This window comes from Pezoporus wallicus, unplaced genomic scaffold (assembly GCF_028554395.1).
Source record: "Pezoporus wallicus isolate ANWC-B61680 ecotype Strahan unplaced genomic scaffold, APGP_CSIRO_Pwel_v1 contig_3952, whole genome shotgun sequence".
Taxonomy (NCBI): domain Eukaryota; kingdom Metazoa; phylum Chordata; class Aves; order Psittaciformes; family Psittacidae; genus Pezoporus; species Pezoporus wallicus.
Window position 1 is genome coordinate 4,074,497 of NW_026635034.1, and position 22,301 is coordinate 4,096,797.

The 22,301-nt window shown below is 53.6% G+C and overlaps 1 protein-coding gene across 5 annotated transcripts in view; it reads right to left on the reverse strand.

Annotated features, from left to right (window-relative positions):
* Positions 1 to 21,866, reverse strand: part of NTRK3 (neurotrophic receptor tyrosine kinase 3) — a 207,527-nt gene extending 185,661 nt beyond the window's left edge. Inside the window, exons 1-2 of one of the 5 annotated variants that reach the window (XM_057422390.1) lie at positions 21,552 to 21,866; positions 20,650 to 20,912 (exon numbers count right to left, since the gene is read on the reverse strand). In XM_057422390.1, the coding sequence (XP_057278373.1) occupies positions 20,650 to 20,912; positions 21,552 to 21,593 (305 nt within the window). In that variant the 5' untranslated portion in view covers positions 21,594 to 21,866. Of the gene's footprint in view, positions 1 to 20,649; positions 20,913 to 21,031; positions 21,224 to 21,308; positions 21,516 to 21,551 lie in introns of those variants that run through there. The other 4 variants (XM_057422555.1, XM_057422309.1, XM_057422472.1 and 1 more) reach the window with 4 other exon arrangements.
* Between the last annotated feature and the right edge of the window lie 435 nt (positions 21,867 to 22,301).

The window sequence follows — 22,301 nt, forward strand, 5'->3', positions numbered from 1 at the left end:
CCACCAATATGTCCTCACATATAGCCTCCCTGCCCTAGCCTTGTGGGATGCCCACCAGCCCCTCAGCCACTTTTGAGCTCACCAGGAAGCCAGCAGACCTGCCCAAAAGCCTTTCCAAACCTAAGCCACCACCAAACCACAGATAAGCCCCAACAGCACTGGGTCAAGGCTCTTTGATCTCTTCTGCCGCAATGCCAAGGCTTAGATTCAACCTCTGGGATAGGACACAGTGACACTGTGCCAGGCTTGTGCACTTCACTGCATTCATAGAAACACAGAATGGTTTGGGTTGGAAGGAACCTTAGAGATCACCTAGTTCCAACCCCATAGTTTTCAGCCCCAAAAGCATCACTTATAGCCCTTCTAGCTGTGACTCTCAGCAGGGCAGGAGGCAGAGGAGAATAGAGCAGGGTGTGGATGGAAGGGAAGGCAGAGTGCAAAACCAAAGTGGCACTGGGATGCTCCAAGGCCAAAAGCTGCAGCTCCCTCCCCCAGGCCCTACAGGAAAGCAGGGGCAGGTGAAAGGCATTCCTGACTCCCATGGCCCCCAGCACTGCTGGAATCACCTTGCCAGCAACTAGCACAGCAATGCCACCAGCTTGGGAAATCACCCTGTGCATTGGCAGCTGCAGCATCTCCACGGCTCCCCCAAGAGCCACAGCACACACCACCTCCATGCAACACAGCCCTGCAGGCTCCTGCCCCTTTCCCAGCCCCACAGGGGCATCCCAGCATCACAATGCAAGCACCAGCTCTGGTTTCCATATTTTAAGCAGTGAGAGCATCAGGGCTCCCTGGCCATGGGGTCCCACACCAGCACACCAAGCCAGGGAACTTCTCCTGGGCAAGAGGCAGCACACCACCTCCTGAAACCCACCCCCCACACTGACCAATGGCTTCTGCCCGTGACTGCTTTCAGCTGGGTTGTTTTTGGTTTTTCACATCTTTCCCCTATCTCCCCTCTAAAGAATCCTGTAGTTGCTATGGAAATGGTCTCATCAGTATGGGTGGAGCGTAGCAGTACCAGCCAAAACTCCCTGTGGTTCCCAGTTCACACCAGTGCTTAGGAATTGGCAGCAGTGGATGTTATCCCAAGCTGCACAGTGGATACTCTGAGCTGAAAGCAGCACTTTGGGAGCAAGACGCACCAGGGAATCAGCAGCAGGGACCTGAAATTCACTCAGGGATAAACCAGGAAGAGAGATTATCAGGGCATCTCCACACTCGCTAAGGGATAAGAGGGTTATAAACAGCAAAAAGCTGCCATCTGCCCCATTGGTACCCTGGCCATGGGGAGGAGGTGACCACAAACAAGGGTAGGAGGAGCAGAGCTGAGCCCTGCTCTGTGTTCAGTGCACCCCTCTCTGTACTCACACCTCTGATGTCAAGCTGGTAAGCAAACAGGGTGTGAACAGCAACCATCAAGTGCTGTGAGCAGGTTAAGAAAGCGAAGCAAGAATCTTTCCCATCCAGCAAAGAGATGAGCACGTTGGCAACTGCTACATGTCCCAGTGCTTCCCTCAGAGTCACTCCCTCCCATCCTACAGCCATGGCCACAGACCATTCAGGTTTTACATAGTGAGCCGATTCCTTGCTGAAAACACTGGCAGGGGCTTTGCAGGTGAAGGATCATCCTTTAACACTACAGCTTGAAACAAGGTCTATGGCACTACCTAGGGCTCTCACACACCATCCCCAACCCAGGATCATTTCACGGATGGCACTTCAACCATGATGCAACCTGATGCCACAGCAACGACCTTCTGAGCTGCATGGTGGACAGACACGTCACCAAACCCTTGCCAGTACTCACTGTGGACCACCACACATAAAATGCCTTTCACAGCATCATTACATGCTTGGCAGTAAGCAGGCTACAGATGTTTCCTCATGCATTTGTCTCCTGGAGTGAGGATTTTCCTACGTTCAGTGCTGATACCACCATGCAGATCTCACCATCCTCCCCCACCAGCCCTACGTGAAGCCACTGGGGCTGTCACACAGCGCATCGCGCTCTCTGCTCTCAGTCCTGCCTGCAAAGGGGGAAGCATGTAAGCATATGAGGTGCTGTGGCATGCCCATTGGGCTGACACATTATTGTTGCCAGGGTGGATCTGAGTGCAGCACAGGGCATTGCTGGTCCCTGACAGTCCTTACAGATGTACAACCCTAATCAAAGCTCTAAATAACAATTTGCACCATCAAACTGCAAGGGGCACACCTACCTCGGGAGCCATTCATATCTTCAGTCTTGCCAGATCCTGAATGCTTTCCCAAAAAGATGCATTCAAGCGAATAACACAGGTTTGAGCAGTTACTAAAGCACCCAGGCTTGGTCAGAGAAGCTACAAACAGGAGCCTGTGCACCATCAATTATCCTTTCCCATCCAGATTTAACAAGTTCAAGACCTGAAGCATAAATTAGCAGCCAAAATGCTTCCACCCCCAACGTTCTGTCCCATGCCTGGGGAACACACAGTCTCTTTTGCTCCCTGCTGGCAGAAATATCATTGCACCAGCCCAAAACATCTTGCTCCACAGTTTTGGGGAGCTGTTATTGGAAGAAGATGCCTGCAAAGCAAAAGAACTCTCTACAACAGCAAATGGAGAAGCCCAGATCACCCCTGCTTGGACCAGGAACAGCAAACCCAGGCTGGAGAAGGGGGAGCAGCCAGCCACCGCATGACATTGCCACCTCCATTTCATGCTATGCCAGCACACATCACCATCCCTCATGCAGCATCTCTAAAGGCCTGAAGACAGTGCAGTTCGAGCTCCCACAGTCCCTTTATCCCCTGTGACCAAAAAGCAACAGAGGAGGGACCATCCCATTCCACAGAAAACACAGACCAAGAAAACAGCTTATCCCTCATCGCACAGCAAACCTTTTAGGACACTTAAAGGTGCACATCTCCCAGCATTCACCCTTTCACCATCTTTACCCCAACCCAGGGGCCCCCATCCAAGCCTCAGAAGCAGGTGGTTGCCTGGATGCACCCCTCAGCATCCCAAGATTCCCAGTGGAAAGCTGCCGGCTGCACCCATTGCTTGAATAGCAGCACAGAGCCTCAAATCAAAACTCCCTACAGCCAACACAGCGAATAAGATTACAACAAATATAAACTAATGATACAGCTGTCAAGACAGATTAGACTGCACAGTGTAAAAAATTGCAGGGCTGTTTAGTCACAACAATATAAGATTAATTTATCAATACAGCTTATGTGGCACTGGAGAGATAGCAAATTGAATAAGTGAATCTTTTCTACACCTTGCACGAGAAAGGAGGCTGAGACCCAATGGGTGCATAGGCCTGGATGCAGGCTGGGATCAAGCTGAGGAGGCTGGTTGGATACAGCCCAGGGGTTCTGCATCCCCATTCCAGGCTTGTGCATGGGCACATGCCTTCCCTTCTGCAGCACAAGGATGCTGCCCCATTAACATACACAGAGGCTGCTGCTGCAGGCCGGAACTTCCCAGACCCCTTTCCACAAGCTCACCCAAGTCCAGTCTTACAGGACTCAGGCTGTTTGTGTTGCCTAAGCTTTGAGCTCTGCCTTAGTTACAGCATGTGTTCTGGTGCACACAGCAATCAGAAGCAGCGATACACAGTGCTAACGCATGCAAATATATGCACAGTCACCTCCACCCTTTGGGGGCTATGCCCTGGCAAATGCAGGGCTTGAGGACCTGAGAACATCTCTCAACAGTTCCCAACAAGCAGGAATTCAACCCGGAGGTCCTTAGGAGATGCTTCCTTATTCATCCTGCATCTTCTGCCCAAAGACTACAACACCTCCAGTGGGCCCCTATCATTTCAGATCTCTCATACGTTGCCATCTGTGGGTTAAAAATGTGCAAGTAAATAAATAGCTGCAGCGATAATGAGCCAAGGTTTCGATCTGTGAAGGTGAGAGCACAGCGGCACCCGCCAATGCGAAGGAAGCACCCGTTTCTATAAATATTGAAATCCGGTAATTATCATCATTAGAACTGGTTGTGATTTAGCCGTAGCTCAAGCCCAACAAGTAAGAATGGCATTTATCTGCCACAATTAGAACAGTTAAAAATACCTCCCAAATCTTGCCTGGTTCAGCCCCATCCCACCACCACCATCACCACCCAGCAGGCTCAGCCTTGGGCAGGGATTAGTGCAAAGAGGGGGACCATCATAGGGTGAAGAAACCATGTACTCCCTCAAGGAGACTGAGATACCAGCACAAGGCTACCCTGTCTTTGAGGAACTCTTCTCAGCTCTGCTCCATAGCTTTCTCCCTAACTCTGGCTCAGCCCGGCAAATTCCTGCCCTGCTGCACTGGCTTGCCAGCACAAGATGTATTATAGAATCATAAAATGGTTAGGATTGGAAAGGACCTCAAGATAATCTAGTTATGACCCCCAAAGATAGCAACGTTCCCTAGAGCAAGCTGCCTTTTCCATACAGAAAGTTTCTTTGCATTTGTGTCAAAAGGCTTTAAAAGGGAGATGGAAAAGCCTGACTCACCAAAGCCATCCCACTGGCAGTGGGGGGCAATGGCCCTGGTAGCATCCAGTTGATGGAAATAGCCATGACTTAAGGAAATGGGTTTTCTCACCTCGTGAGAACACTACAGTTATGCCAAGAACCTCCACACGCTCACCAGCTCTTTCAGTCCTCAGACAAGTGCTGAAGGACCCAAAGAGCTCAGCGTGCCAGATACCAGACAGTTCACCCTTCACAGGGGAACTTGCTGGAAGATCTCATCCTTTCTGACTTGTATGGGCAGGGCTCAACCCTTCATATAAAACCCTGTGAGGGCCATCAAGCTACACTGTCCTACCTCTGCAAGGTGACCAGGGACCACCCTTCCATAGGCCTTTAAACAAGGACTCAGCCATCCTCCCTTGGGGAAACTGCACTCCAGCAGTTTCCTTGATGATAAATAAAAGCCTGTGGGGTGCAGATGTCACAGGAGGCAGCACCTCAAGGCAGCTACAACCACCTCTCAGCTTCCCACCCAAGCCCACAACCCAGAAAATATCCATCTGCTGACTCAAATCACTCCAGGCCATTTCCTTGTGCTTGCTCCAAGACTTTCCCTGAGGAAACGTGCCCGGCTGCCTGGTCAGGGATGTTCTCTCTGACAGTCACGGTGAATATTCTACCCCTCTTACTGGATAATATCTGTAAAGGGCCATGAAATGGGCAGCTTAGCTGGGGTGAAAGCACTGAGGTGCTTGCTGCCAGGTCTCAACAGCAGCCCAAATATTCATCCTGGCCCCATGGACCACCACCTGCTCCTCCCCAGAATGCCTCCAAGCCCTGGGACTTGCTCAGCCCCCAGCCTCTGAGGGTAATCTGACCCCTCCAATGGATTTCTTTTCCCCTTGTTTGCTTCTGAACTCTCTCCAGTTTGTCAGTATTCCTGCAATAAGGTTCTTAGAACTGAGGCCACGTTCCTGGAGGAGTTTCTTATGATTATTTGGGGGGGGGGGTTCCTGTTGATTTGGGGGGGGTTAATAAGAAAAGCCAGTCCATAGCTCTGCTCCCACAGCTCCCCCTCTCCCCAAACACAGCCCACCATTATTTGCTTAAGGGCCCTAAGCCAGTTTTCAGTCCATTTGGCAGCATCATATCCAAGGCAAACTGAACTAATTTTAAGAGTAAGATTTGGCGAGACACTATATCAAATGCTTTGCTAAATCCAAATATATTAGGATTTCCACGTTCTGCTCAGCCACTAATTTTGCGATTCCATCAAAAAGAAAAAGCAATCAGGTTTGTCTGGCAAGATTTATTCTTCCTAAATCCCTGCTGTTATTGCTCATGCTTTCCTTATCCTCTAGTGCTTCACTTTCTTAACACTGCAGGACTGAAAGTGTTTGCTGGAAATGTATTTTTGCTGTTTATATGGATTTGGAAGATCTGCCTCTGCTCTCCTCCGCTGCCCCCTGCCTTCCCCACTGCTGTCAGCATCCCTGCACTGCCACTCTACACATCTCCTCCTCCCGAAGCCAGAGCGCAGCAGTAGCATAAGCCCAGTGTTAACACACAACTGGCCTCAGACACGAGATACAGGAGAAAAACTAATCCAAACCCAAAAAAAGGATGTTTGGCAGCAGGAGAAAGGTCTAAAGGAAACACCCAGCCGGGTCAAACCCAGATCCATCACAGAGCACTGCCAGCAGTGTGAGCGGATGATATTGATGCCTGAATCAGCCATCCTAGAGCATCACTTCATTCCTATCACGTCTTCTGGCAGCTGCCCTCTGGGTGATCAGGCAGAGTTGAGCTATAGATGACACCAGTCAGTGCCTTCCCAAAGGACATGCACAGTCCTTGGTGCAACAAGGCCAGCAAGTGTAGAAACCAAACCCTGAACCACTTGAGTGGTTGAGGAGCTCTTCCAGGCTTGAGGTTTGCAGAAAGGGGTCAGAAAGGGCTGCGCTTCCCTGCCCTAGGATGGCACCAGCCTCCCACCCCTACCTTGTGGATCTGGGGCACCTGGAAAGCTGCAACACAAAGCACTTGGATCCCCAGCAGCGTTTCCCTCTACAGCGAGCCACCAGAAGCCTCTAAACCTTATGTGCTTGCAGACACCATCCCAAAGCACTCCAATGACTCCATCCTGGCCCTGACTGTGCATCTTCTGCAGCCTGCTCCACTGACCTCCATGGGAGCGGGGCAGAGCTGCTCACTTCTGCTCATTAGAAGGGAAAAGCAGCTGTGTTGGAACACAGTTGGCCTCTGCCCACTAAGTCCTTGGACACAAAGGCTCAGGGCTTTGCACACCAAATAAAACCCTGCCTGGGAGCCAGGTGCTTGTGCACCCTCAGGACACCCCATCCAGCCACAACAAAGCAGCATCAGTATCAGCCTGGATCAAGGATGAGTTATGTGCATCAGCCAAGCCACCAGCTCTAGCCACAGCCTTTCCTGACACAAACACCTCTCTGCAAACCCTGGCACAGGACAGCATGGCTGGGGTTATGGACAGCACAGCTCACTACACTGAGATGATGCCCCCATGCTTGGCTTCCTACACCTCCCTTGGGTGAAATCTCCACCAGACCCCTTGCCTCAGCTCCTAAATGCTGTTCCAACATCATCATAAGGGAAAAATCACAGCATGGCCATAGCAGCAACTCGGCACTCAGAAATGGGACACCAGCATCCAGCAGGTGATGCTTCTTTATTACCACAAGGGACCCCTGCTGCCCACAGCTTGCTCAGTGCTTGCTTAAGGGACCCATCATAGGGGCCCAGCCAAGCCAGGCTACAGCATGACTCCAATCTTGTCCTGCTTCCAGCACAAGGATGACCTTCCCCACATGCAGCCAGACAGAACATCCTCCAACAGCTCCTGCTGGAAAGCAAGCCCCTGGGTACCTGTCTGGAGGGATTAACCCATCCCAAGGCAGTTGTCCTGCATCACCCCATCACTGCACCCTCCTACATCCCCCCAGCCTCAGCAGGGCTCAGGATTTACAGTGGTTTGGCAGCAGAAAACTGATGGGGACAGAGGATTTACAGGGAAGGACTGGTTTCAGGGGAGGCAGAGCTGAGCAGAGGGTGATTTACAGGGTCAGCAGCAACTCAACACAGCAGGTAGCACGGAGCAGGCAAGGATTTACAAGGGGAGAAGTACTTTTAATGGGTGTTTACTGGGAAATTAACGTCTCCTTCCCCTGACCTCTGCGACCTGGGGAGGGGAGCAGGAGCAGATGGATTTGTGAGGAGCCTCCCCCTTGCTCTGGAGGTCACAGACAGGCCGGCTCCAGGTACCCTCCCTGTTCCAGCATAGGTGCACACTGCAGCTCACTCTGCTTGTCCATGGCACCCTCAGGGGCATTTCAGCCTGTCCCTACCCTGCCACTGTCCCAGTGCAACATTCCAAGACCAGGCTCCGTGATCAGTGCCTACAAACAGCAAAGCCTGGGACATCTGCTGGAACTGAAGGTCCTTCCTCCTGGCACACCACAAGGTCGCTCCCTGACAGGGTCTGATCCAGCCCATCTGCTGGCAATGAGGCAGCATTTCTCCCACTGCCAAGGCTCCTCGATGCCTCCAGGATGGGGCTGCCAGGCTGGCAGCAGGCAGGCAGGGGTCATGGTCCGCCATCCCTCCATCCTGCAACAGGCCACCAGCACAGATGCACAAGTCACATCACGCAGGCTCCTGTCCCATTTCCCACTGCTTCTGGCACTCAGTAGGAGCCGGAGTCTGGGGTCAGCTTCCCACATGCAACCCCTGAGTGTGGGTAAGCAAGTCCTTTCCCTCTCCCAGCACATCTTCCCACTCCTGCACTGCAGTAGGACTGGCACAGGGGTACAAACACAAGGGGTGGCAGCACATGCGGGTCTTCCCCTACCACAAACCTCCCATCCCGAGTACATCCTAGCAGCATCCTTGAGCTGGCAAATACCAGCCTGGGCACACAGACACATGGGTTACACTTGGCCTGTTCACACTGCAAGGGTTAAACTCAAAGGGTTGCGCAAAGAGTAGGAAAAGTAAAGAAATACAAGGGAAAAACTGTCCCAGCACCAAGACTTTTGTTGCTGTTCCATCACATTGCAACATCCACCCCCTGGAGCACGCTGTACGGGGCACTAGGGGAAGTGCAACAGGCACCACACTGGCCTCTGCCACCTCAGGTGGTGCCAGCTCAAGTTAAGGAGCAAGTTAGGAAATCCCGGTGCCCTCAGCCCTTCGCTGCCCCTGCTCCCCAACAGTGGTACAGGGCTGCCTATGCAGAAATGATGTTTGCAACAAACACATCAGGGCCTGGGGACCAGAAACTTGATCATGCCAGCAGAAAGGTGTCCAAAGATGAGATGCCAACCCATGTCTTGCATGTTCCTACTTTTATTGCCTCAAAAAGACAATAGGTCTGATTTACAATACAAAAGGTGAAGAGGTTGGTCCTAAAAGAGACAAAGGAGGAAGGAGCTGGCTGTGACGTTTTGTCTCCATCTCATCCTCCAGACACTCCCCAAATACCCTATTTTGTACCAGACACCAGGAGATCACAAGTTTAACAAGTGCAACCCCTGCAGGGACACCCAATTTCTCACTGTTGGGCTGCTCAGCACAGAGCTGCAGTAGGACCAGGTACCACTAACAGACAGGTTCCAAGCACTGACCACAGACACCCATGAAAGCACCAAGCACTGCCCAGCCTGGCATAAACAGGTTGAAAATAAAGTTGTGAGCAGCTTACACAAAGCAAGGGAAGAAGTTTCTATCTTTCAGCCTGAAGAGATGGCAGCTTTGCAGCGCAGACAGGTTAGGAGTCACACCAGGCAATATCCCAAGGAAGAGTCCACATAACATCCCATCACCCAGGGGACCTTATTCCCACCACAGCCCAGCTGATCCCACAGCTCCTCAGGGACACCTCCCCAGCAGAGAAGCACAAGCATCACCAGTGCAGCATCCCAAGCAACATGGATCTCTTCTCCATGCAAAAACTTCCAGAGGCATTGAGCAGCATCCAAACCTCAGAACATCACTGAGCAAAAACCTGCACGTCTTCACCCAAACCACAGGCAGCAGCACACCACTGCCCCCCACGCCCCATGCCACTACCCCAAAGTTTGACTAAAGCTCAGGAGTATCTTTGCCTTTATATATCTCTGCCTTTTAATGATGGCTTCAAGGCTTGGAGACAAAAAAAAAAGGGCCATTAAACTCACTGAATAAGTTAATGGGGCAGAGAGAATCCATTTCAAAGCCACCCCAGGCTATTTTCCTCTGGAGCTAAAGCCTGAATAAGCAAAAAGGAAAAATTAAAACTGTACAGTGCTTTGCCAATAAATAACCCCCAGTGTAATCCACTACCAGGCAGGTCTTCATTTGCAGAGATAACAGGATGCAAATCAGCTGCAAGCCACCTCCCCTTGCAGGGACCACCACCTTTTGACTGCAACTGTGCCATGGCAGGAACCTCCATCTCCTGCCTGTCCCCTTCTACCTGCATCCACTGAAATCCAGCACTTGGCTTTGCAATTCCCCAACACCCATGCTCCAAGCACACTCCTCTGCTTTGTTTTAAACCCTTCTGCCTGTTCATGCCCCTTTATCCCCATCTTTTCCTTTCCTTCACCAGCAGTGCTGTGGGTCCATCCCTTACCCAGAGCCCACACGCAGCCAAGTCCTCCCTAGACACCTAAAACACAAGTGCCTGTCCCAGAGAGAGGGAAGAAAATGAATTAAGAAAGCCCTGATTGTAAATGTTGATCCCACTGGATGTGGTTTGTTTACTACTATTAAATATTTAAAGATGTTAATTAAGTTTCTGAATAAATAAATCTCTGTGCGTTTTGGAAGGCAGGGATCCCTCCCCTGGGGCCAGGGCAGCCCAGAGCACAACGGGTGCTAGGCAGCCTGCCCAGGGCTGAGGACAAGCATGGGGCAAAGCCTGAGGATGCCACCACCATCCCTCCCGGAAAGAAGAGTTTATCTGCAACCAGGCACACATCAAGCTGAGGGTATCAGGGACTTCAGCCATGAAGACCTGGAGGAGAGCACAGGCAAGGCACAGAGAGGAGGATTTCCAGGCAGGGTTACCCAAAGTGGTACCTTTTAGCCCCAAAGTGGGATCTTGGCTACAACCAAAGAGCCAAGAGCTTGTGCTCCCAAGTGCCAGAGGGTGAACCCATAAAGTGCTGAGGGACACAGAGACAGGCACCAATGCACATCACACAGCCCACCACCAAGCAGGCAGCACTGCTCCAGTGACCAGCTACCGCCACCCACATCCCTCCCACCGCCCAGAGCCAGGGCAGGCAACACACACAGCTTCGTACCTGAGAGCATTCCCACTCCAGAGCCCCCTCCCAAAACCACCGCTGCAGCATCTTGTGAGGAGCACTGCAACTGCCTGCATCCCTCACAGACCACCTGATGGCTCTTCAGCCTCATCAGGCTCTGCCTCTCCCAGATGCTCTCCAGCTGTGCCCTGCACCTTGCCATTAACCCCCAGGGTGCCAGGCTCTGCAGAGCTCCTGTTGTAGAGGCCTCCTCCTGCCCAACCAGCATCCCTGCACTGCATTGGCACCCTGCATGCAACTCCTCGAGCTCAGGCTTTGCTCTGATGCTCCCAAAGGACAACCTCCAGCATCTTTCCACCCCTGAAATAAGGGGCACAGCACTCAAAGGAGCACCAGGCTGCTGCTCTGCTCTCCAAATGCAGAGCCTGGGAAGGCCCATGAGATGGATGGCAGTACTGATGTGTCCAGAACGCATGTGAGGCTCAAACTCAGAAAGAGTCCTCACTAACACTCTGAACTGGCACAGGGAGAGCCCCAGGAGGACAGGGATGCTCTTGGCATGCCGGGGAGCTGGGAACATACAGGATCCTTAACACTGTGTCCCACTGAACTTTGCTTGCTCTTCAGGCTGTGTAGAAGCAGCCACCAAGGGCTCAGTGGCTTTCAGCACAGTTTTCCTAGGATATATTGTTGTGGGGAGAGCACAGGCAAGGCATTAGAGTCCAAACCAGTACCCACATCATTATTGCACCAGGAGCATCCAGCTACATCCTGAAGGCAAGAGATTTGGGGGACAAGAGAAATCTTTTTAGTCATGTAAGTCACAGAGGTCCCCAGAGAAAATCCCATCTGTACTGGGATGGACACAAGGGATGCCCAAGCTGGGTTAGAAGCAGGCTTGAGGAGGGCAGTGGTCCAGGACAAGGGCAGGCAGCCCAAGGGAGCATTTTCACAGCTGGATCAGACTGGAGAGCCAGGATTCCTGGTTCCCAGCCCAAGTCACTGCACAGCATTGCCACAGAGAGCATGGGATGAGGCCAGAGCTGCTCCAGGAGCAGAGGGAAGGTCAGCAGCTGCAGGCACCCCAGCTCTCCCCCATGTGGCTGCATGCCCCAGCAGGGTCAGGAGTTAGAGCCTGGCATTGCTGCAGCTCAGCTGAGCATTCATGCTCCTAATTTATCCTGGCAAAACCGTGAGCCCGCAGGGTCCTCAGTATTCCCAGCATCTGCTTGAGCATTTCCACAGTAGCATTTCCTAGGGGGAACTGCCTGAGGAGAGCTGGTTGAGGGACAGCCTTGCAGAACCCAGGAGGATGGGACTTCACCAAGCTCCCATCTGTTCCTACTCACTTCTCAGTCCCCAAGGGACAGCCAGCAAAGGCACCAGTGCCATGCGCCCTACCCAGCATGGAGCCAAAGGAAGGCTGCAGGGAAGGGATGGCATAAGGGATAGCCCCTGGGCTCAGCATCGCCCTGCCTCCTTCCATGGAGCCCCAGGATCCCAAGGCCATTTTGTTGTCACTGCTGCAAGCACTGAGGTCAAGGAAAAGCACCCCAAGCCACCCATCTGTGCTATCACACAATGACACTCCCTTGGGAATCCTTCCTGACCTCCCTGCTCCACTCCTGGGACTTAAAAAGGCGGTTTTCCTTTCTGTTTAGGCAGACCAAAGCTGGGAGGAGGGGAAGGGGGGGATGATGACACAGGCTGGAGGGGGTACAGGATGGGGATGGTCATTAGCAAGCTCCGTTATGTCCTACACCAGGAGTGCTGGAGGAAAGCTGGCAGCACACTTGTTTCTGGCTTCTCCTCCAGCTCCCCAACTGCTGTGTCACATGAAAAGACAGCATGTGTTTTCCTGGTGCCTTGTCTTCCAGGCAAGCAGGGGCCAGGTCTCAGACAGAGGGGACAGGGCAGGACCCACAGCCCCATGGGGTCTGGAAACAAGGTGGTACACGGAGGATGGAGGTGCAGAAGGGCTACTGAAAGAGCCTCGATGACTCCAGTGCAGCCGTCTAAGGAAGGTCCACAGGGGCTTTAACTCCCTTTCTTCAAATGAAGGCCAGGCACTGGGCAATGTCAGAGCTCTAACCCACGTCCATCATGCACACCTCAACACACATCCACCAAAACCTCACACTGCCATGATGCTGGGGACCCATTTGCTGTTGCGTTGCAGGACCACTGGGTGTCACAGCCCTTCCATCACGCTGGCAACACATGGAAAACCAGGCCATCTTTGTCCCAGCTGCCAGGAAGGATGAGGTACACCCAGGAGCTGCACATGGAGGATGCTATAGGGTCAGGGGCAGCTTCCTACCACCACTCACCCTTGCCCTATCTCACACCAGTGTCTTCCCAGCCTTCCCACCTTGAGGAAGGCCATGTGGCCTCTTAAGCCCCCCAGTCTCCATCCAACCCATGTAGCAGAGGTTTAGTCAGAGGATCAAAGAGCACTGCACCTACTCTGGAGGACTGGAGACAGCTTTCAGCCTGCACACTCTTGCCTCTACCTCTAGGACTGCTCTGGGGACACATCATGCTGGATACAACAGGACTGATCTAACAGCCTTGTTTATCCCCCATCCATGCTTGACCTCTCCCCAAACCCCAACTAAGGTCAGGCCAAGGGACCTCCATCCCTACTCTGCTGCTTGCAGGTCAGTTGCATCACTGCTACGTGCCTCAGTTTCCCCATCAGCAACATGGGCAGAGCTGTTACAGTCTTCCTTAGAGATCATGCACAGCCAGAAACCGGTCACAGATGGCAGCACCACCGCCAAACACTTCCAACAGCCCAGAAACACCTCCCCAAGCACCCACTCTGTTGTGGGTCACCACCTTCCACAAACCTGCAAACTACCTCTATTCACAGACAGGCTGGGGCTGTATCCCCTGCAGCACTGGTCTAAGAGCTATCAGTACATGGGGGTGTGCAGACCACATCATCCCGCAACAGCGAGTAGGCGAAATCGACGTCCCATAGGACCGGCTGATGCGCACCCGGGAATCGGGATGCTGAGACAGGAAGCAAAAGGGAGCCCAAAAGGATTACAACCCCACGGGTACCCCAAAGGCTCTTTGCCCACGCAACATCCATCAGGGCGACAGCGGCGACCGGACCTCCCGTCCCGGTACCGCTCCCGATGTCACCGTGCGGGTCCCCCCGCCGGTGCCGGCGCAGCCAGGAGCCCGCTTGTCTGCCGCTGCCGCTTGCCCTCTAGCGGCACAGCCGCCTGCAAACGATGGGTGAGAGGAGAGAAGAGGAAAGGATGAGCCGGGGCTGAGCAGCAGCAGCAGCAGCCCCGGGGCTCACGGGGCAGAGGCTGGGCTGCGGGCTGCGGTGTGCGGAGCAGCTTCGCCACGCTGGGACATGGACAATGGGATCGGGGCTGCAGAACACCGCGGTGCTGGTGCTGTGTGCGTGGCTCTCAGACGTGGAGCATCACATGAGGTGAGTGGGGCTGCTGGTTCTCATCTCTTCACACAGGGCACAAAGGGCTGAGATATCCGACCACCGGACACAAACTGCAGCCCCTGAGCAAGAAATCCCACAGCACCACCTTGACAACAGTTTTACCATGAACCCCTTGGTGTGGAAGGGAGAGCAAGAGGATTTGGGGGAGACCAGAGCCATGGTATGTCAAACATACCTGCTTAGAAAGCACCTGCACACCTTGCTGAAATCCCCACTGCAGGAAACCCACAGCTCAATGTTATTACTATTGCACAGTGCCTGGTAAGTAACACAGCGAGTTACAAGCATTGCTACCCTCACTTTTGGAAGCCCCGCATGGCAGGATGAGGGGTTGGTTCACTCCCTCCTTGGCTATAGACCCACCTCGAATGGGATGCACCAAATCCAACCATAAACTCATGGGAAACACCTATCAAGAGCACTGCATTAAGCAGGACAAGCCAGTGTGCCAGGGTAGCAGTGCTGAGCACAACCTACCTGGAGGGCTCCTCAAAGGTGATCCCATGGGACATCCCATGGCCTGTTTGGGGGTTAACTGAAAGAGCCCAGCATCTCTGGGTGAATGGGTGGTCACAGGCCTCTGGGATATTGCAAGCAGCCTCACGCCAAAGCCCATGAAGGTGTCACCCCTACAGGGGTGAACTGATGGGGTAGAGCTGAACCAGAAAGCTTTCCCATAACAGAGCTCTGCAAAAGCTCTTAGGCCAGAGGCAGCACATCTCCAAGCTTCCAAGGGCAGAAAGGCAAGACCTTCCTCAGTCTATTCCCCTCCATCTCTGCTTCTTCCCCCCATGAAACACATGCCCTAGACTCAAAGCATCCCCACCTCACCTCTCCAAGCCCAGGGAGACAAGCCAACAGGCAGAGCTGACTTAGATCTCCCAGACCCTGCAGGAGATGCGGGCTGGGGAGATGCTACATGCACCCTGAAGATCGCCAGCTCAGGCCCCTTGCTGGGCTCAGAAAGAGCCTGGCAAGTCCTGGCAGACACTAAAATTGTCTCCTCCCTGGAAAATATCTGGTGTGGTCCCTCAGCAGAGCCAAACCATGCAGATGTGGCTGGGGAGTACATGGGGACCAGGTGGGATCAGGGACAAGGAGGGCAGACACCAACAGACTCAAAGGCAGGTGACTCAATCCTGTGTCCCAGAGCAGGGCTGGGTGGGTGCCTGATGTCCTCTGCTCACCATTAGCTTGGCCACTGCTGGGAAGCCAGGCTGAGACCTGGCCCTAACAGCCAGCTCTCTCCACCTTTTACAGCCCATCTACCCCAGACCCTTCTGCTCTGCCCCTGCACATAGCCTGGGTGGTCATTAAACTACTGGAAGTCCAAGACATCACCTGTACCAGGGAACTGCCTCTACCAGAGCTGGTCAGCACTGAAAAAGGACATAAGAACAGGACAAGGAGCCATCAGCCAGCCCAGAGGATGCCCCCAGCCTTGGGCTGTGACAGTGCAATTTAGCTGCTTTGGTGCACAGGGCAGCACACACCATAGACCCAATTCCTGATGCAAGGGGAATGATGTGGGACAGTCAGGATCAGTGCTCCTGGCTTACAGCACCTCTAGAGTATCAAGACCATGTCTCAGCCCACCTCCTTGTCCCAAACATCTCAGCATCCTCTTCTGCCCCCACAGCCTCATGCCGCACCCACCTTCCTCATCCTAACATCCTTCAGGACAGCCACCCTCTTCAACAGCCCTGCAAAATAAAGGTGGGCTGAATTAAGGGCCTTTTGAATGATCCCTGCGGATCATTTTCCTGCCCCAGCAAAGGCTCTGGGACAGGGAAATGGAATGGGAGGCTTTGGGATTACAAAGCCCTTCATCTCTGGAGAGCAGCAGCACACAAGGCACACTCTGGCTGGCTCACAGAGAGAGGAAAAGTTTGTTCCCTGTTGTCTGAAGCGATCACCAACTCGAACATCACAGCAGCCCCTTTCCTGGCTGTTTATGGACCGCCAAAGCAAGTTCTGCTGCACTCAGGAAGACACCAGCCCTTTCTCCCCTCCTTCCCAGACATGGGCATCACTGGTGCCTCAGTTTCCCAGCACCAGCACTGAAGGGGTGCTGCCACTGCCACCCCCCCCCCCTCTCCCCCACACCACATGCTCCCAGCTCCCGCAGCGAGTGGGGGCTGCACTGTGCTCACCCACAGCACCCGGCTCTGACGTGGCTCTCCCACCCCCAGCTGGGCCCACGGTGGAGCGGATGCTGCCGTCAGCTGCTGGGACAAAGCAGGAGCGGATAGGGCTGCTCTCCTTGTCTATGGAGGGAACAAGATGCTTCCCCCCTAGGCTGCACAAGCAAGACCATGAAATCCTGCATCCCACAGTGCTCCGTGACGACCCTCCTCTTGGGTTGCTCTGAATTCATCTCATCTCGTCGAAGGCAGCTACAAGCTGCACAGATAAACCCTTGCAAATTCACCCGTCAAGGGTGTTTTACCATAAGAAATCCCATTCTCCCCTGGTAAGGCTGGGTAAAGAACCAAGGCTTTTCACACCGGGGATATCTTCCTATCTTGGAGGACCCCAGGGGTGACAAACACAGGCCGCTGCCGCCTGCCTGGCAGCATCTCTGCAGTGCCATAGCAACAGCTGAGAAGTAGGGAGGCCCAGATGGCAAACTCCTCCGTCTGTCCTTCCCCACGCGCCGTGCCGGCGCACGCAGGCACTGCCCACGCTGCCAGAAGGGTAACTCCCGTCCTGCCCCCGGCACGTGGCACCCCGACACACGGCAGCACAAGGCAAGCCCGGGCACCCCATGGTGCCATGGTTGGGGATCCAGTGGTGAACGGCCTCTGGGTATTGCTCGGTACACGTGGGTATGTGCAGAAGAGGGTTTGTGCCATGGGGTATCCAGGACCAAAGTTCTCCCTGTGCATGCGGTCTTTTTAGGGAGGTCTTGCAATGGATGGAGCCCCATAGAGTGAGGACTGGTTAGGGGGAGCTGGAGCTACCTAGGGGAGCTACCCTAGCAGTCACACCTGGCTAGGGACACAGCAAAGGCCACACAGCTGCACAGAAGCAATGGCATGAATATATACAGCCCCATGATCATCCTCCACCTAAATCAGGATGGGGGAAGTCCAGCTGGCCCCACAGCTAAGACAGGACCCTTGGCAGCTCTCAGGGATCTCTGTGTACAGAGCCACATCCCCAGGGATGCGATCCAAAATTGGACATGTTTCGGGTAGGCTAAGAAAGGGCAGAGGGACATCAGCCAACACAAACTTCTCCATCTCAGGGCAGGAACCTCCTGCCCTTCCCCTGCTTCACCATTAACCTGGCACTGCCTGGATTTGCATGAGGGTTGTGTGCCACCATCTCCCATAGCTCAGCCAGGGCAGGAGCTACACAGACCTGACCACGGCTGCTCCACTCAGAGGATGGGAAACCATAAGCAGCAGCAATTGGAGCAAAACCCATTCATTTAAGGAGTGCAACAGAAGGCTCAATGATGGGCACCACACTACAGGCACACATAGGTCTGACCTGCCCTGCTATGGGAACTGCTATAGGCTGAGTGTCTCCTGTCCTTCCATCATCCTTGCCTCAGGGGTCTCATCAGCCACCAAGATGTGAAACAACACAAAGATCCTGATGGCTTGGGCCCCAGTGCTGGGGGGACGTGTATGGGTGGGGTGGGCTAGCATGGAGGGGTCTCTGCCCTGGCTCAAGAGGGTAAGATGGACAAGTCCTCCAAGCCAGCTCACACTGCCTTCTTTCTCCAGCCCTTGAAATGGGCCCTGGCAGCCCTTCATCAGTTCTACCCAACCTCTAACAGCAAAGCTGAGCTGAGCTCGTCTTTTCACACACGAATAAAGCCCTGTTGGGCCCCAGGGTGGTTTCACCACCCCACATTCCATCTGCTTTTTCACCAGCAGCGGGATGGAGTAGGGAACATCACCTTCCCCAGGGCCTGAGGGAAGGATCCCGCTGGAGCACCACATCCCCTGGCCACAGGGACAGGGCTGAGCCATCCCTATTTGCCCCCCAGCCCAGTGGGAGAAGGTGCTTTTGCCTGCTTGCTGCCCAGAAATGGAGCAAGCTGCCTACTGAAGCCAAGCCCCAGTGAGCCTGGCAATTGGGGGAAGCACCATTCAGTGCCCAGCCAAATCAGACCCACATGCTGGGGGTGATTCAGTGATGACCAGACTGGGTCTGTTGCACCCCTCACCCAGAACACATGATATGGGGGCTGGCAAGGAGAGAGGCCTGACATCAACCTGGAAGGGTGTAGGACCTGATGTCTCCCACAGAAGAGCATGAACCCCAGCTCCCAGCAGTGACTCTTTCACTAGGAAGCTGCTCCCCTATCCAAACCATCCCTCTGTTCCCATAAACATCCCCCAGGAACCACTGCTGTCTTCCCAGTAAGCACAGACCCCTGGGGAAAGTTTCTACTCATGCTCAGTCTCAGACCCTTGTGGCATTTTGGGATTCGCCCCAGTCCTGTTCCTCAGCCCCCCAGTGCCTGAGGAAGGAAGCTTAGGGCCAGCAGTGATGCAGGGGGTGAGGGAACGTGCTTTGCTCAGTGTGGAGCAGAGATGCATACAAATTCCAGCAAAAACTGGCACCTTCTCCTCCTTCCACAACTTAGAGCAGCTCCTCTCCCAAAATCACCCAGCACCTCCCTTTCTGGAGTTGTCCACTGGGTTCCCCCTCCCTTCCTTTTTACAGTCCTCTTATCAGCATATTTCAATTTCAAAGCAGTAAAGACATTTTTTGGGCACAAAGGACACATGTAATGCTACCTCCCGCAACAGTTCAGATGTATGCATGCATCTGACAACGCACACTCGCTCACGCTGGTGCTTTCCAAACCCTTTCTTCCTGCGGCTCCCTAGCCCTCAAAGGGTTAAAACCAAACCACAACAAACAGCAAACACAAGGGGGGGGGGGGGGGAGCAGAGATAAAAACAACACGAGTTTCTGACTTCCCCAGCATCACCCACATCCCTCCAGCATCGCAGAGAGAGCACACTCCAGCACCGCGATGCAGGATAAATATGGGGCTATTGGAAGGGGAGCCTTGTACGAGTTTTCCCGTTTACTTTGCCCATTCCTGCTAGGTTTGCAGAGGTTTGGTGGCAAGGTGAAGGTAGGGCTGGGGGCTTAGGGTCAGGTACCTGCTGAAAACCTGCTTGGGCATCACACGAACCTGTAAGCAAGTGGGGAAAGCAGCTCCCTTCATCTTTAGCCAGCAAAGGTGACAAGCAGAGCTGCGAAAGAGGCACTGCAATTACTCTATGGCTCTGCTGCAACTGCACTGTGACCAAATGAAACAGCCTCCGGAAGAGCCCCAGCACAGCCCTCTCCCTCCATACAACTGTGCCATCGATGGGGGGGGGGGAGAAATAACCCTCCATTATTCATTTCAAACCCTGCTGCATTTAACTGCCAGAATATAAAGGATTCCACCCTCTTCTCAGCTCAACTCCCACTGGCAACTTGCTCTGGGGGCTACATATCCCTAAATGCTCACATTTCAATTAGCATTAGAATAATGAAATGGCTCAGAGTTCATCACACCCAAAAATGTACTGGAAAAATAAAGAGCAGAGATTGGAAGCTATGAGGATCTTTTCTTCCCCCCCCCCGCCTCCTGCACACACACACTATGATGGATTCAGGAGAAAAATATATTCCTTTCTCGACTCCACGCTGATGAGATTACCATGGGCTTTGCTAACTGCCTCTCCAAACAAGGATAACGCAACTTGGAGTTGATTTTCCAGATAAACAAGCATGCAAACAAACGCAAAGTGCTCAACTAAAAATATCCCCCTGCTCCGATGCCTCTCTCCCCACCGCCACCACCCCGCTACGAACCCGGTCGCAGCACCACCGGCGAGCTGCACAATCGTAACAATACGAGTTAAATAAGCTACTTAAGGGACATCGCACTGTCCTATTTTCCTTTTCACACCCCACTCCCTTCCCTTCCATTCCGAAGGGGAAACCGCAGAACCCCAGATCCGCTCAGCCAGGGCAGGGAAGGAGCATTTTCTATTGTGCGGGTATAAAAAGACAAGACATTCTAACCGGATCCAAAGTCTCGAAAAAGAACAAGCAGCTCAGAACTTGCTTTTCTTTCCCAATTTGGGTAAATATGTGTGCGGCTGTGGCGTCCCCCCCTCCCCTTGCAGGAGCAAACAGTTAAAGGCAGCAGCAGCTTTAGCATCTTTGCCTGCTGCTCTCTCCCCTGCTAAGGAATCGGATCTCATTTACTTTATTCCTCTTAAGCCTTGGCCAAACTGTTGCTGGGCTTTTTATTTTGGGGGAAAAGGGGGAGCGGGGGGAAGAGGGAAGCCGGATTCCTCCGCCCGGGAAGCCGGGAAGCTCGGGGGGCAGCGAGCGATGCCGCGGGTACCTGAGCCCCGGGAGAGCCCGGGGGGACCCCCACTTACATGGAAGTGATGTTCCTTGAGATGTCCGTGATATTGATGCTCGTGTTGCCATTGCTGCTGCCTGAATCCTGCCCTTCCAAGAGAGGGAAAAGGTTCCCATCATCCGGCTTCTTGCAATTGATGTCTGTCTTGCTGCAAAGACAATTAGCAGGGCAAGCCAGCACCGAAAGCAGATAGTCTCCCCAAATGCTCCAGAGCAAAAATACCCTCCAGAAAGTGCACTTGGTAGGGCAAAGAGAGACATCCATCTCCGATTGCTGCTTCTAAAAAAGAGGAGGAGGAGGAAAGGGGGGATGGAGGGAGGGGAAGGGGGGGAAAAGGGGGAAGGAAACAAAGACAGGGGGGAGGAAAAAAAAAAGAAAAAGAAGAAAAACAACAAAACCTCAAGCGATCAGATGCAAAAATCCTCCAGCAGATGAAATCATGCTGGCAGCTGGCTCGGAGCGGCTGTAATCCCGGCTAGGGCAGCGGCCGCGGGCGGGGATGCATGCTGGCCCGGCCGCCGCTCCCCGCCAGCCGCTCCGGAGGATTGCAACGGGAGGCGAATGGGGAAAGGGGGGGGGGGGGGGAAGGGGGGGGAATAAAGAAATAAATAAATAACAAAACCGGTGCGAAAGTCACCAAGTCCCACCTACTGGGCAGAATTAAAATTGACACACCTGCAAAAAAAACACACAGAGCGAAAGAGGAGGGGGTGACCTCCCCTTCCCATCGCTTCCCTCCCCCGGGCTGGCCAGCCCTGCTGCGGCGGGCACAAAAAGCAAGAGAGGAGGAGGAGGAGGAAGAGAAGGAGGAGGAGGAAGGCTTGCAAAGCGAGCCGGGCTCTGCGATAAAAAGGATTCCCCACCCCCCTCCGCTAAAATCAATGGAGGGGAGGGAGGGGAGAAAGGGGAATAACGCACCCCAGCGCTGCTGGAGCCCCTCCGGCACAGGAAAAGTTGCATCGGGGGTTAAATTTGCGCTGGGGGCAGAGCGGAGGGGCTCTGGCTCGGCTCCGGCTTCCTCAGGCTCTTTCGGCGATTTGGAGAAGGACGATGCTGCGTTTCGTGGGGCTGTTGGGTGGGTTTCACACACACACTCATCCCCCTCCGCAATCCGGACACAAGGGTGGAGGGGAAAGAAGGATTAAACTGAGCTGGAAGAGAATAAACCCCAGTGTGGATTACAGCGTGTATTCTGTTCTTTAGCGGATCCCAGCGAGAGGCTGGGTGGGAAAAAAAAAAAGCAGCTGGAGAGCACCCAGGAGGGACTTTCTAGAAAAGACACAAGCAAATCCCCCCCTTCCAAAATGCAACGGGGGCTCCGCCGGCTGCCGGGAAGCGCAGGCAGGAGCACCCAGGGCCGGCGCTCCTGTTCTCCCTTCCCCTCCTTAGCTTCCCCCTTCCCTCCTGCAGCAGATTCTGCAATCAGACATGCAAAAAAAAACCACCAGAGCCCTGAAAGAGGAAGACTGAAGTGTTGAAAAGGCTGAGCTCAGAGCACCGAAATGGCATCAGGAGAGCAGTGAGTGCGAGCTGAACAGCAGAGCGAATTAAGATGCATGGTGCATTTTTGGCAAGCACAAACCCAAGCAGATCAGAGCTCTGCTTAATTTGCTCTGCTTTTCTCCAGCGCTTTTCTGCATGCCTTAGCCCCCCAACACCAATAGTTCC